Here is a 15,025-nt window from a genome sequence, read left to right on the forward strand (position 1 = left end):
TATCAATATGGAGTTTTCTATGGTCTGCGGCCTGAGAACTAATAAAAATGAAAAAAAAAAGAGAGACACATACATATTATTGTACTTTGAGTAGAAAAATGTTGTCAGGGCCTCCACCCCGTGAAAGGCACCCTTAGTCCAAATGCCTTGGTGCTGGTGAGCCATGCAGGCGCGCTCCGCCAGTCACTGCTGGTCAGTGGGCTGAAAGGTGTGTGGCCGCTCCACCGACTGCTCATTGGTAGAATTGGGATTAGGGCTAAGTATGTGGTCGTTGGCACAGCCACGTCAGGTGGTGTGGGCGAGCTGTAGGACAGACGTTACAAGCAGGGTGTCGAACCGGAACCGGAACCGAACCCAAAACCGGAACCGAACCCGAATTTTTGCCCGGAACCGGAACTGAACCGAACCCGTATTTTTTCCGCCATTTTGGAACTGAACCCGAACCGGAACGAATGGAAGGAACCGTTCCGAACCGGTTCCGGCGCTTCAAAACTCTAATTTATAGTTTTTGATTATGGTGGTCTACCTTGTGTCTGATGGTATTTTTTACCACTCGCCTGACAGCGCCATCAAATATTATGCAAAGTGTGTAGTCGCACAACCCATCAGTTCTTCTTCCTACTATAACCTTCAATATAATGTAAAGTTGTCCGTATATACTATCAGTTTGTATTAGATACTGTACATTTCCGCAATTTTCTTTTAGCATTAACAATAAGTTATGCTTGAACGTATATTCCGAGGCAACATATCAAGGCTCATTCATCGTGGCTCACATGTGCATGTTGTTTAATATTGTGTAAAGCTTTCAATGTGTTATTAATTCGAATGCATCACTGCCCCTTTGTGAAGGCCTCCAATAACATCATAAACTGCTGGAGCTAGTTGGTGCTGTTCCCTGGTGGCTAACAGAGCAAAAACTAGGCGAGACACGAAAGGGGTGGATACAAACAAGCGGTGTTGTCACTCTCAAATTCTTATTCACTGCACTTGAAGCCTGCTCACAGAACATGCCTTCCGGTTAAACAACGCATTGGTCCTCTTCACCTGTTAAAAGCAATTTCATGTTATTGTTTACCATGTAATGCACCCGAATGTTCCAGTTGAAGCTTATTTCGGGCCTAACTGTGGGCCGCACGACGGCGTCCATGCACTCCCCAATGCGGCGCTGCTTACCACCCTCGGGAACATGACGAGCGATGGCATGGGCCAATAAGCTAACCTTTTCCACTTTTTAAAACCGGCGCTCACAGGCAAACTTTGGGCCTAACTGCAGAACTTAACGATGGGGCTCCGCGAGCTGCACTTGTCATTGCGTTGGAATGGATCTTTTCCTGGATGGCAGGGTATGCCGGACGATGTTCCAAAGCGCTTCCGTTACTTGGTCAACGGAAACTATAGGTACTTGAAAAGCGTAGCAGATCAAAAAAAAATTTTAATGCGAAATTGTTTGCCTTATTGTGCGAAAATACGCGTCTGTGCGCGCGTACTGGTGTGGATATTTGATGGTATCAAATACGATGGCGGTCGGGCAGGCTCTCTGCTACCCAGAGAAATTGCCTGTCCTGCCAAAAGGGTGCCCGCTTGTCAGTAAATTACACCTGTCTGCCTGCCTGCGCACCAGCCAGAAGATTTCGGTGATGATGCGTGATTTGGGGACGAGGGGAGGCCCGTCACCAAGCCACCCAGGACGCAAAGCCGCACCACGGCGACACTCGATGGAACCAAAAAATATGGTAGACGGATGGTGGCCCGCTTTTTGGGCGGACTGATAATGGGTAGCCTGCAGGAAAAGTGCCCATTGCCAGAAGATTCAGGCGAGGATCTCAGAAGGGGGAGGCGAAGGTGGCACCGGGGCCAGGAGGCTACATGCCTGCCTGCCAGAAGACTGCGGCGAGGATGCTTTATTTGAAGACGAGGTGGTCGGTGAACGGAGTGGAACACAAGGCTGTACCGCGGCAGCTCCATAGAGTCATGTTCTTGATAGCATCTTTGAAGCACCCGTTGCATTCGTTTTGCGTTGTCTCAGGGTCAGCCTCGTTGTTACCGAGACAACGGAGAAGCCACCGATGATAAAGGAAACATGAAAGCGGAGGATAAAGAATGGCAAAAGTGTGAGCGGGAGGACGGTATGCTGAAGCCGCGCGAGACATGCTCCTAGGCGACGGCCCGCGCTATGAGAGAACGCCAGAGCTTAGCGCGAGCCGTTGTGCATTCGCTAATGACGCGATCACTTCGTGAGACGCAGGCTCTGTATGCCGTCGCCGAGAAGACGGCAGTTCGTGCTTCCCTCAACTTTCACATTAGGGTGTATCGTAATAGTCAGTCATTTTTTCTTGTTTATGAAACGGCGGGTTTATGAGCCAAGAATAAAATTCAAATTGAATCATATAAATGTCCTAAATAAATTAATAAAAAGAAACTTGCGGTCATAAAGAGTAATTCTTTCACATTCACACACACAAGCAGCACTAAGTGTCCCTGTGATCCTTTTATATCGTTTTAGGTAATGTTGTAATCGTTGACCTCCAATGAAAAACATTTTGCAGTGAATTGTGCAGTTAAAGGAACTCGGCAAAACTTCCGATAAAGGCGTACACTGAATTCCTTTGCGTCTGGAAGCACTGCGAGAGCTCTAGGTATCGCCGCGCGGAGCGGTGCTGCCTACTTTGCTCGTCGCAGGACATACGCCTTTCATTTCTGCATTGCTTTTGTAACTTTCCTTCAACAGCGGAGCTGCTTAAGCTTGAACCTGGTTCGGTTTTGTTCTTATAAGAACAAAATTTGCGCTGCCCGTAATTGGTGCACCACCGCAGAAAGGATTGTATAAGAGTGAAGCTGACTTTCGCGCATGCTCGAGTGTTAGCACAAGAAGTATATGCGTGTGCGCACCCTTTACGATATACCATCTTAAAGGTGAGAGTCTTTTTTGTACTAGTAAAACGGAAAAACATATTGGCGCAAGGCTGGAGAAACAGTGCCGTTGAAAATTGACCTAGCTTCTCCCCCCTGGGATCCGCTGTCAGTGTTGGGGACCTACCGGAACGGCCTTGTAAAAACCGGGCAAACTTGGCCTCACCCCTGAACACTTAGCTTAACATCCCGAAACCTAAAAAACTGAGCGGAGCCCAGAAAAACCTGTAAAGAGCAAGATCCGAAAAAGCGAGGATGACCCCCAGCTCCGCTGTTTCTCCAGCCTTGTGCGAGTAGTGCAAGCTGCACCACGTTTTAACAGCAAAGCTGTTGTTGCTGGCCGTTATGTGTGCGGCGTCATCAGAAAACCCCGGCTCATAGTTACTCCAGCCGCTTAGCGCGAACGTCAGAAGGCGCATCACGTGGAGCGCCCGGCATCGTCCAGGCTTGCGTGTGGCGCTCGGAAAAAAATACTAAGAAAACAGTTCATGTGCGACCGCGCCTCAAGGGGGATGCACAAGACAGCTCGCGCTACAGACGCAAGGTTCGGGGACCCGGTTTCCACCGGTTCGTGTTGACGCGCTCCACTTTCGAACTCATGTGAAAGCGTGCGGACAAAGCGATCCTGGGCCGCCAATCATGCGTGAGGAAGACGACGATATAGATGGATTTGACGATGACTACTACTACCACAGTGAAACGCGACAACGGAACATGTAAATAAACAATTTCAAACCTACTGATACGTGGCGGTGTGTCCTTCAGTGCTTACGTAGAAAGAAATCCTCCAGGCCTTGCGCGACTTATATAGTGCAAGCATCTCAAATTTTATTACGTGGCTATCGAATGCGTTCATTGCTGCAGCTGAAGGAAAGCCGGCCAATAGCGGCCCTCCACTGCTGTAATGACGCTTTTCCGGCGGTCGAAGAAGGACGAGAGAGAAGAAAAATCTTTTGAGCAAGTTTCCATGTTGCCTAATAGATATAGAACGGTAATTTTTGGCTGAGGTGTATTGCGACCCCCTATAATCTCGCGTGTTCGTTGACTACGTTCTGGAAGCATCTGACATTTCGAAAATATTGAAAAAAGGGTTGCAGGGTCTTCTGAATCGCCAAAATGAGAACGTTTGCTCAAAGAAACTTACAATATGAATTTGTTTCTATACCGACGTTACAATAAAACGAAAACGTAGCATTAAAAAAACAAAAAAAAAAACATTCCTGCTTTTTTTTTTCTCCGAACCCGCTTGAACCCGTTTCTACCGGTTCGAACCAGTTCGAACCGGTTCGAACTGGAACGGAATGGTGCTCCGGAACCGAACCGGAACTGAACCCGCAAGGCTTGAACCCGAACCCGGACCGAACCCGAAAAAGTTCCGGTTCGACCCCCTGGTTACAAGTGGAGGAGTATTGGGTGGAGTACATCGCGTTAAGTAGGGTGTTGTATGGATATGAAGTGGTTAATAGGCGCCGCAGAGTGGTTGCTTCGTCGCTTGTTACGTAATAGGATAGTCAGATGTGGTGACACATGTGTTTACAATGTGTTAGAATTTGGGTGTATGTGTGGTGTGGTGTGGTGTTGGCTTTGAGGCTGCTCTAGAATTGTTTTCTCTTTCTGTGGACACGGAACGCATAAAATGAGCGCGTATAGTGGCGTGTTCCGCCTAGTTGCTTTCGAAGGACTCGTGGCATGGTGAACAGATGATCTAGAGTTAGTGTATTGTTTTTACTTTCCGTAGAATTTCTGATGCTGGTTGTGAGTTGTGGTCCCTATAAAAGTTGCTGCAGGCACTGTGAGAGTCCGTTATGATTGTAAAGAAATGATGAAATCATTGCCTGTTGTTGCAGCTAAGGCGATGGCATTTTACTCAGCCGGGTCAACGGAAGTGGTGGGAGAGGTTACTGTTGACAGTTTTGTGTCTTGTGTGTTGGTGACGCTAGTTGCGTGAGTTTCTGTGGGAAGTAAAGGGGCGCATCTGTGTATTAAGTGCGTGATAAGTGGTGAAAAAAAGACACAAACACATTGTAGCAATGTTCTGAACAACGCGTTGTAGAGAAATGACGGGCAGGCTCTCGGTTTGTGTTCGTGTCGCGCTTTTCTAACATCGGAACAGTTCTAGCGCTGGCCCTAACATCAGTCTCGGCTGTTATCGTGTCACGCTCTCTCTGTGGCAGGATTCTCCTCCGCGCAAAAACCGCTCTCAGTATAGAACAAAAGTAAACAAAACTAAAAAGATGTCCTATGGCCTCCTTATTTTCATATGATGGCTTATATTGCCACTAGAAAAATCTCTCCCAGCAATACAGTTGTTTTTGGTAAGGAAGCTGACTTCAAGGGGATCGGTGTTTTCTTGTTTTAAGGCCCACCCACAAATGGCGCAATGGCCGCGCAGTGTATAGAAAAAGTTTATAAAAACAAAAATGTCCAATGGCCTACGCATGGCTTATTTTGCCGCTGAAAAACGTCTGCCTAGCAATAATAATCCGTTAAAGGCGAAGCTGACTTCATGGAATCGGTGTAAACGTGTTCTTTGTAAGCCGGCTTTTCCACATTCTATGTTTCGCAGTGAAGCATGACCATTCACCAAGGGGTTGGCATGCCGGTGTTGGTGTCGGTGTTGGCGTAGGCATCGGCTTCGGTGTTGGAAGCCGAGACAACTGCTAACTCACGTGTCTAGGAAGCATTCTACAGCGCTATCTTAAATTATAAGCCGTAAAAAAATGTGGCCGATCGCGCCATTACACCGTATATAAAGTAACTGAGCGGAAGAATGCATTCAAAGGAGCGACAAGACAAGCAGAGAAATTCACACTCGTCGCCAACTCTCCCATTAACCTGCGGAAGGAACGAGCAGCGCCGCGGCTGGTAGGAAACAGATCGAAGCCATCCGAAAGCATTAAGGCACAAGCGGCGAGATTAGGGAGTCCTTCAACAACGCTATGCAGAGAGAAAGCGTTCCAGTTGTTTAATCGCAAATTATTTCGTCCACATCCACAACTTTTAAGAAGCGCCTATGTATCATTGGAGTCTTTGTTTCTTTATACTTCTGTTGTTTCTCTTTCACTTTGCATCCTTTCGAGTGCTTCAGCCCTTTTTATTTGTCTTGGGAAAAACTAACATGGAGTTTCAAATAAGAGAACGCTGGTACTTTCGGTGATTGCCGCATTTGTTGCGTGAAGTATGTCTAAAGTTTCCTTTGCGCTAAGCAATGTTTATATGTATAATTCGTGCCAGCAGTGCATACAGTTCTGGCAGGCCTTATTTATGTATAATATTGTGTTAAGGGTCCTTGCTAGAAAATAAACGCTTTTTTGCAACAGTAGAAGGTTCCCAGACAGCTAAAAGCGGCTCTAACATAATTTTGAATAGGTCCATGCGTGCTTTGCCCAGAGGATGAGAAGTATTAATTTATCAAGCACGCGGAGAAACCAGCCGGGAGTGATCGTTTGTCTCGCTTGATAAAACGCGTTTCTGAGTTACGACTACAAGGATTTTATTTTGATATACTTAGCTTACACCGCGGCATCCCTATCCAAGCGAATGAAGATGGAACGCAGGGTTAGTAAAATAAAATCAAAAGGGTAACAACCGCAGCTACGTAAACCGCAGAACCAAGTGACGTAGGTACTCTGTGGGCCACGTTGCCACGGCCACGTCACCAACGGGGTTCATAAGGGGCTGCGCCTGCCAGGTTCGCTTTTTTTTATAGAGCGAGGCTCTATTATTTCATGTACAAACATAAGAAACGGCTTGTTCCTCGCAGCGTCCATCTGACTTTCAAACTCAACCAAGGTCAAGCCAGCGCCTCGTGCGGTTGCGTAGTAAAAGCGCCCCATCACTCGTTTGTTACAAGGGGAGTGGTGCGGAACGACAGATGGGCTGAAAGAGTAAGTACGCGTGAAAAAAAATGACACCAGAAGACCAAAAGGGTGGCATGTTGGGCTAGTTGGTGGTTTTCAGATGCAAGGGAAGGAACAGCGCACATTCTAACAAAGGACGACAGAGTAACACACCACAAGCGCTGACTATCAACTGATGGCTTTATTGCAAGCAGCGGAAAATAAATAGCACAGTTACAGGGGAAACAAAATGGAACAAGTGCGCACAAAGAGATAGGAGAAGGATGCCCAGCCTGTCAACCAGAAGACGCTGGCTGCGTTCGCGTTCACTCCGCGCTCGCGCCTACAGCGCCGACTACGCCGAACCGCGCCTGTGTTTCGTCTGCAACTGTATGCGCGTTCACTGCGCGCTCTCAGCGCTAAAACCGAGCTATTGTTCGACAAACTTGGTTTCACAGTGTTCAACCGCAGCAAAATTTTTTGCTGAATGAAATGTGAACCCGGCGAAAATGGCCGGGTCTGGGCGGTTTAAACTACCAGAACCTAGTTATGGGCACCGCTGTTTTAGATTGAAGCTGTCTATGCCCCACTGATTGCGTTCGATGTTGCACCATGACGCACTGCACGAAAGCCAACTTTACGCAGTAGGTTTTACAGATTGACGATGATGATAAGTGAAGAAACATGAAGCGCCTCAAGATAAAAACGCTTCCCAAGGTTACAATCGAACCTGGGCCCCTCGCGTAATGAAGCCGACGTCTATCCGACTGCGCCGTTACAACACGGTCAAAGCAGTTTGGATTTTAGACTTTGGCTTTGACAAAGGTTGCATGGGGGAAAGGTTCACGTGTTAAGCATTTCTCTTAAGGAAGAGGATATCATTAATTTTTTGGTGCCGCTCGCACCGGCAGTGCGAAAAAGAGTATTTTTGTTATACCGTATTGATGTTTGCACCTCGCCTCTTGTAAATGCGATTCTGTAACAAACGTCACGTTTGTTTTTTGTAAGAAGTGATACGCATAAATTTTGCATTGAAGCAACGCAATCATTCTCGGTATTGCACTTTTTTTCTGCCTGAAATATGCCCAACATTTGCTGACATTTATGAGCCATGCCACAGTGCTGGAAGTTTGCAAACGTGTTAAGTAGAAATGCTTTTAGCAAAGACACTGCTGAAACGAAAAGGCCGAAAGGGCAACGCCAAAAGGGGAGGCGTAAAGGCCGACAAGAAAGAGCTATAATGGTCCGCCAACATGACCTTCGCATATAAAAGGGAAGCAAAAAGACAAAGCGAAAAAGAGTAGCAAAAAGAAAAAGACCGAGTGCTGTAGTTTTCTCAAATATAAAATCACCTCAGAATATGAACACGTACGCGAAGATAATGACGGAGACCAAATTACTTCCTGAAAGGTTTTTGACGTGCTCAGATGTTGCAGGATGAACGAATTTGCATGGCGAATATGTAGTGCATAATTTAGAGCATAATCCACCTGCGGATATTGCCACAGTTACTTAATAGGGGGTTATGATTGGTAATGTGGAATTCGAGCGTCCCAAGGTAACTTCACATTCAACGAGCGTAACGAATGCATCTAGGGCAATGACACTTCGTAGGGGGAGGGAGAGGGACCTGAACCTGGCGAAGAGTCCGTTGTTGTTTTGGTTCGGCTTTAGCAGTGTCACATGAATGCTTTCCCCAGTCAGGTTCCGATTAGTGTGACTGGCCAGCGTGCTTTACCGCGGCCGAAAGGTCGCGCATTTTGGCGGCGTTGATGTATGCATGGTTTAGCTTTCTTTCTAATAACCTAGTTACGCAAACCAGCCATGGTGGCTCAGTGGCTATGGCGTTGTGCTGCTGATCCCAAGGACGCAGGATCGTTTCGCGACCGCGGCGGCCGCTTTTCTGATGGAGGCGAAAAGCGAAAACACCCGTGTGCTTGAAATTTCGGCGCACGTTAAAGATTCCTAGGTGGTTGTCGAAATTAATCCGGAGCTCTCCACATCGGTGCACCTCATCGCCTGTGCAGCGTCGGTGCGTTAAACCCCACAATCAATTATTCAACCTACTTACGCAAAAGAACTAACCTGCTGACGCCAGCTTAGGACACACGCATGACGAGGAAGAGAGGGCTGCGACAGCGCTACGGTTTATTGCTGCACCGGTCTACAATAAGATGTGTGCTCACCTTCAAGGATACTCGTGTCAGAGTTTCCTAATTCTAAATTCCTTGAATTTCAAGAGCATTAAAACCAATTCTACAAAGGTGTCTTTTGACAAGGCCCACAGTGAAATGCCGGTGAACGACGAGGGTTGCAAGAGCCATGCCTTCTGACATCACCCTTTCCTTTTTGTGAAGGTGCAGTAGTAGCAGAAACGTATCTAAATTACCTTTTGTTTTCTGATCTCGTAACACCAAATTTGGGGAAACCTTATAACAACCTATAAACTGAGGCCCTTTTTTTTCTCGTTTCTGACACACAGGCTTCACTGAGCGAGTACACAAATAGGCGACATTTACAACCCTTCGGTGTTCTTGTCTCCTGTTATGCCGTAAATCTCGGAAGATCGGGTACGTCAAACCGACTGACCAAAATATAGCGCTCTCTCCTAATTTATTTAGTTATTTATTCCCTCTCAAGGCAATGCATTACAGAGATGAATGGTGGAAAACGCTTTGCAAGCAATAGAACAAAACGGAGCAACATCAAAAAGGGTACGCGTGTATGTTCATCTGTAAGTTAGTCGTGTCAATGATTGATATGATGGAAGCAGCAAGGTGGTTCCAGTCCGAGCTGTTTGTGTGCATGAATGAGTTAACATGAATATTTTTCCGGCTGCTTGGAATTATAAGTTTGAAGTGGTGATCGGCACGGGATGAAATGTAGGATGGCGGCGAGAAAAACGAGTTACTTATAGACGGCATAGAATGATAAATCTTATGGAAGAGGCACCGGAGTGAAATTTGCGGATAAATGATAAACTGGGTAGATGCAAAGTTGATTTCATGTGAGGTACCCTTGGCATACGGGAGTAATTTGACAAAATGGAGCGTGCTGCACGACTTTGAATGAATTCTAATCTTGTGATATGAATGTTAAACTGTGGGACTCATACAGTTGATGAGTATTCAAGCTTAGGCCTTACTAACGTATTATAAAGGAGTTTCAACTGCATCGGTGCAAGAGAGAAGTTACGTCTAAATAGCCAAGAGTACGGTTAGCATTTTTTTAATAGTGTCAATGTGAGCCTGCCAGGAAAGGTGGTCCGAAATTGCAACAACTAAAAAGGGACCTACTAAAAGCGAAAAAATATTCAGTATGTAGCAAGAAGAAATATCGTAGGTTCGACGGGAAACTCTCGTAATTTTGCATTTAGGAGATTTAAGGTTCATTAGCGAAGTATTGCAGAAAGAAAAAGGTTATTTAGATCAAACTGCAGGGTAAGTTGGTCAGAAGGGTTTTTAATTTCTAGGTAAATCACACAGTCATCTGGAAAACTCTTTATGATAGAGGAAATGTTATTAGGCAAGTCATTAATGTAGAGTAGGAACAGTAACGGCGCAAGAGCGGATCCTTGCGGGACGCCAGAAGTTACGGGTGAGCAAGGGGAGTTGATTTCATTAACAGCAACAAACTAGGAGCGATCTGCGAGAAAACATTCCATCCATTTTATAATGTTAGTATCAAGATTACGCTTACTGAATTTCAACAAAAGTAGTTTACTTTGAAGAAGTCCAGAAAAATACAGTACAAAATAGAAGAAGCGTCAAGAGCAAGGAATAGCTCATTAGTGATGCAGATAAGCCGGGTTTCACATGAATAGTTTTTCCGGAATCCATGGTAATGATAGCTGAAAAACCAGTTATATTTTAGAAAAGTGACTATGTGAGAATAAATGACGTGTTGCATGATTTTACATGGTAGGCTGGTCGATAACATGGGCCTGTAGTTGGTGAGGTCATGAGCGTTACCTGGTTTCGGAAGAGGAACCACTTTTCCCACTTCCAGTCGCCTAGGAGGCAATGAGTTTCCAAAGACTGCGTGAAACGCTTACATTAGATAACAGGTGAATATACAGAGGTATTACGTAAAACTTTGCACAAATTCTGTCCTCACCCTGATATGTGGACAATTTCATGTTTTCAATTAATTTGCGTATTCCGACAGAGTCAAATATGATAGGTGCCATCGGGAAAAAAATTCGTGGTTGTGGTATCAGGAAACGAAAGCGCTGCTGTTTTAACAAACGATGATTGAAACACAGGACTTAAAATGGCACAACACTTTTCTTTGGGTACACAGGTATCATCTTGGGCTAATTCTAGCGCCGCTTTTTTTTCTTCCGCAGGCTAAAAGAATATTTGTCTTTACGCGTTATTTATGGCTGTAGTATTTAATGCTATTATCATTCTTGGGCTGCTTCTGGAGGGAGTTTTACTGATGTTGGCAATTTCTGGATATTTCAATCATTTTTCGGTATGTCAGTTTTTGTCTAACCTATTTGGTCTGTAGGTACTTATCTAGCCGTTTTAGACACTGTAGGACGTCAGTTTGATCTTCATACCCAGGAGAGCGGAAAGAGTTGAAGGGTAGTGGGATGGACTGGATTACGAGAAGGGGAACGCGAGGGAAGTGAACTCAGATCGCCGACACCAACTGGCCTTACAGTTGGAAGAATTCGACTAACATTAAAATTGAAGGCCATCGGAGCTTGCGTGCCCGAAACTTTTTCCAGCGGCAAGCTTAGACAATTATTCCTCTGGCTGCTAAAGCCGGGTTATAAGTGGAAATAAAAAAGATGGCCGCCATCTCGCCCTGTGAAAGTGGGTGTCCAGCGACGCTGTTGTAAACCATTACAAATGCTGATGGGGAGGGTGTCAAATGCTTCTCGTCGTCTCGGTGGGCTTGTGGCTTGCTCTCGGCTTCTCTGCTGGCAAATGTTGGGCCCTTCCTAGCTTTACCTAGCATGCGCTCGGCGTCTTGGGCCAGAACTGCTCTATTTAGTGACACGTGTCCTGCGTAGCCTTCAAACATAATCTACAAGCATATTCTTTACCAGGAACATGTGGGGAGGGGGGAGGTCCCATTGTTCACAGGCGAATTATCATCCATAATGCAGATTCGATGCTTGTTTTCTGTTTTTTAACAAATACTGAGCTTTATGATGCATTCCTGATTAGCCTGGCACATGCGCTCGGTGTCTTAGGCAAAAACTGGTGGGTCCCGCCAGTTTTCTTTGTTGTTCTTTACGACACAAAAATGTGCGACCGACTAGATGCTAGCAGCTTCGCTGTAAAAACTACTTCTAAATAACTGAGAAAGAAACCTTCTCCAGCGGTCTGTCCTAAATTTAGACCACTTGATTTCGAGAGGCAAGTTCTTTTTCCTGGCACACAAAAGGTCGAATTAGACAGAGTACTGCATTTTTACGCTTACTCGCTTACTCGAAATTACGCTTACTCGAAATAGAATAGCAGCCTAACCTACAGTAAATCAAATTGCAAATAGGTTTGACGGAACATTATCTCACCTGTATTCCGTGTGCGTCAAAACACCACGAGCAGTGCCATCCGGCGTAACGTGGCTCAGTTCCGGTAACTGTCCACCACTCCTGCGTCGTTCCGGCTTGGAGCGGTGAGTAATCGACTTTGGTCATCATACGAAGTCGCCTCGAATCATTCGCGTACATACGGCGCATATAGGCCACACTGCAAACGCCCGCCACGTCAGCTGGCTCATATTCCTCCCAGAAGAAACCGTACAAGAACCAGCGGAGGCGGAGTGCCACCGGCTCGCCGTACCCGTCGTGGTGCTTCAGGAAGGTCAGGACATCGCGGTCAGGTATCTCGTCCGCGTCGCTTATCCAGAAGAGATCATCGTCTCTGAGATTCCTAATTCGCTTCTGGCCCACACGCCATATTGAAGTGCGAAAGTAGTTTTCAGGAGCCCACGGATCACCATTACCGTAGTTATAAACGGTTATCGCCACCGGTATTATCTTGTGCGTATGACTCCGCAAGAAACCAGCACTCAAGTTTGATCTCAAATTCAGCGGCTTGGCGGTGCCGAAGTAAGTGTAATTGGACTCCACGATGACGTATTTATCGACGGCTTCACCCAGATAATTTACTCGGATTTCCAAAAGGTCCAACTCGTGGTTGAAGACGAGACCGTTGATGATTCTTCGAGGCTTTTGGCGGCGTTTTATGAGACCCATAGAGTACCACACTTGGAAAGATTTTGAAGACCATACGACGTCGGGAATGGAGCACTCGGCACCGTTCCAACCCTCGCGGCAGACGCACATCTTGTCGTCTAGTCCCGGCACCGTTCCAGGCAAGAAGCAGTCCGCTGAATCTAGCAGTACCTCGCGGTAATTTGTGGTTGTCTTTGACAAAGGATTGTTCCTTTCATCTGCTCCCTTGGTCAACTCCGTTTGGCGAGGATGGTTTTTGTGCTTCGCAGCTGAGCCAGCCCCTGTAAGGAAGCTTTGAAGCGAATGCTTTTTGGGTGGTGGCTGAACGAGATGACTTACGTAGAAGCAAACTGCGCCGCAAATGAGGATGCAACCACACAACACCAGCACCAACCTGGAACGCTTCGAAGACATGCTGCTGGTGTCACGGTACGAGCGATCCACGCCGCCGAGTAGCACGTTGCTCTTGTTACGTATATACAACACAAAACTGTCGGCGTTTAACTCACAGGCGATGGCTCTCTCATCCTACCAACTGACACTTGAAACACCCACTCCGTGCTGCCCGCGAGCCCCTTGACGCACATGTTATATAGAATTTCGCCTCAGTCGGAAAAAAGGTCACGCCCTCGGAACAACAATAACGACCTGCGGCGAAGAGCATGCGTTATTTATGAAAGTGACATTTGTCGGAACTGTAGCGTCTCCTATTTTGTCTCCCGCATACGACGAGCTGTGCAGTTTTTTCGAATGTCTCATCTGGGGATGAAGAAAATAAAAATGTAAAATGTAATGAGATCCTGGCACTGGTGAGTTCTGAAATGCCAGAGATGGTGGTGTTGGTAAGGATGTTTATTGACGGATGGACGTAGCCTTGCGTGGCATACCGGTAATTGCTCCCACGTTCAACACCTTTTTGCCGCTATTCGCGGGAAATCACCAACAGCCATTGAGGCTTGTGTGCCTTAAAAACCGAGGATCAGGGCCAAAATGTCTGTCTTTTCGTCCCAGCGGCCTTTAGGGAAAATGACATAATCCAAAGAGGCATGCGGAGGGACTCTCCTTCGAAGTTCTTTAAACAAAGCTAACCACTCCGTCTCATGTTCTCGGCAGTCCATAAGAAAGTGTTCAATGTCACCTGTTACGCAACACGTTGCGCACAAAAGTTAGGAGATAATGTTCATCTTATGAAACCACGCCAGTGCCCGCGATGAATTGGTCCGGATGCGGATCAGTAAGTATGTCTCTGCCTTCTTCATTCCTTTGGTAAAACAACGTTGATGTTGTTATCGCCAAAGAGATCGGAAGTGCTCTTTAATGATGGATTGTTAAATGTGCCGTTTGTCTGGAGTCATTTTCAGAAAACTAGTGCAAGGTGTCCCTTCATGGGCGGCGTCGTTTTCAAGCACTCTTACGTGGGAAGTAACCCACTGGAAGCGAACGGTAAGTCCGTTGGAAAGTTTTATCTGCGTGAAATCCAAGCTGCAAAAGTTGTAGGGCTGACTCTGAATCCGTTAGAAATACCCCACGCAGCACCCGAAACACTGTTATCTTATAATCGCTATACACTCATCGGTTGTTGATGACGTATGCGAGCCGCCCAGGAAACCTTCATGTCGGGAAGACAAAGGCTGCTGCGCTGGTATTTAGTTCTCTGTCGACAGATCTGTCTATAACCACATAACACAATCTCCGTGCAACCGGTCCAGGTTCTCAAGGGCTAACATTCTCGCTTCAGCCACTGGTGTAAATCTCTTCGAGCGAATGTCCGGGATGGCGAGCTGACACACACCAAACGCATGGAGGACCACGGCGAATATAAGTGAAGCTGACTCTTCTGGCATTGCGGGTAGAGAATGCTCAGTGTTGAGTGCCGCGTATATGCGAGATTCGACCCTTATGCGGAGACGCCTGAACAATGTCTCTCCGGCAGCGGGCTCTCCCAGCTGGACGAGCTGTAAGAGCAACCGTTGAGACGCCATCAAGCGGAGCGGTGGAAAATGGGACTCGTCGACGAACGTTTTGTTTGCCGCCGCCTGGGGAACTCCTAGGGATATCTTAACTCCCTGTCGCTGCC

The 15,025-nt window shown here is 46.6% G+C and overlaps 1 protein-coding gene across 1 annotated transcript in view; it reads right to left on the reverse strand.

Annotated features, from left to right (window-relative positions):
• Positions 1-13,500, reverse strand: part of LOC144151696 (beta-1,4-mannosyl-glycoprotein 4-beta-N-acetylglucosaminyltransferase-like) — a 33,033-nt gene extending 19,533 nt beyond the window's left edge. The window contains exon 1 of the mRNA XM_077682817.1: positions 12,283-13,500. Within this exon, the coding sequence (XP_077538943.1) occupies positions 12,283-13,362 (1,080 nt within the window). The 5' untranslated portion in view covers positions 13,363-13,500. The remainder of the gene's footprint in view (positions 1-12,282) is intronic.
• Positions 13,501-15,025: the final 1,525 nt, after the last annotated feature.

The sequence above is a fragment of the Haemaphysalis longicornis genome, unplaced genomic scaffold, assembly GCF_048455015.1.
Source record: "Haemaphysalis longicornis isolate Haplotype H1 unplaced genomic scaffold, Haemaphysalis longicornis Haplotype H1 scaffold_9, whole genome shotgun sequence".
Taxonomy (NCBI): Eukaryota; Metazoa; Arthropoda; class Arachnida; order Ixodida; family Ixodidae; genus Haemaphysalis; species Haemaphysalis longicornis.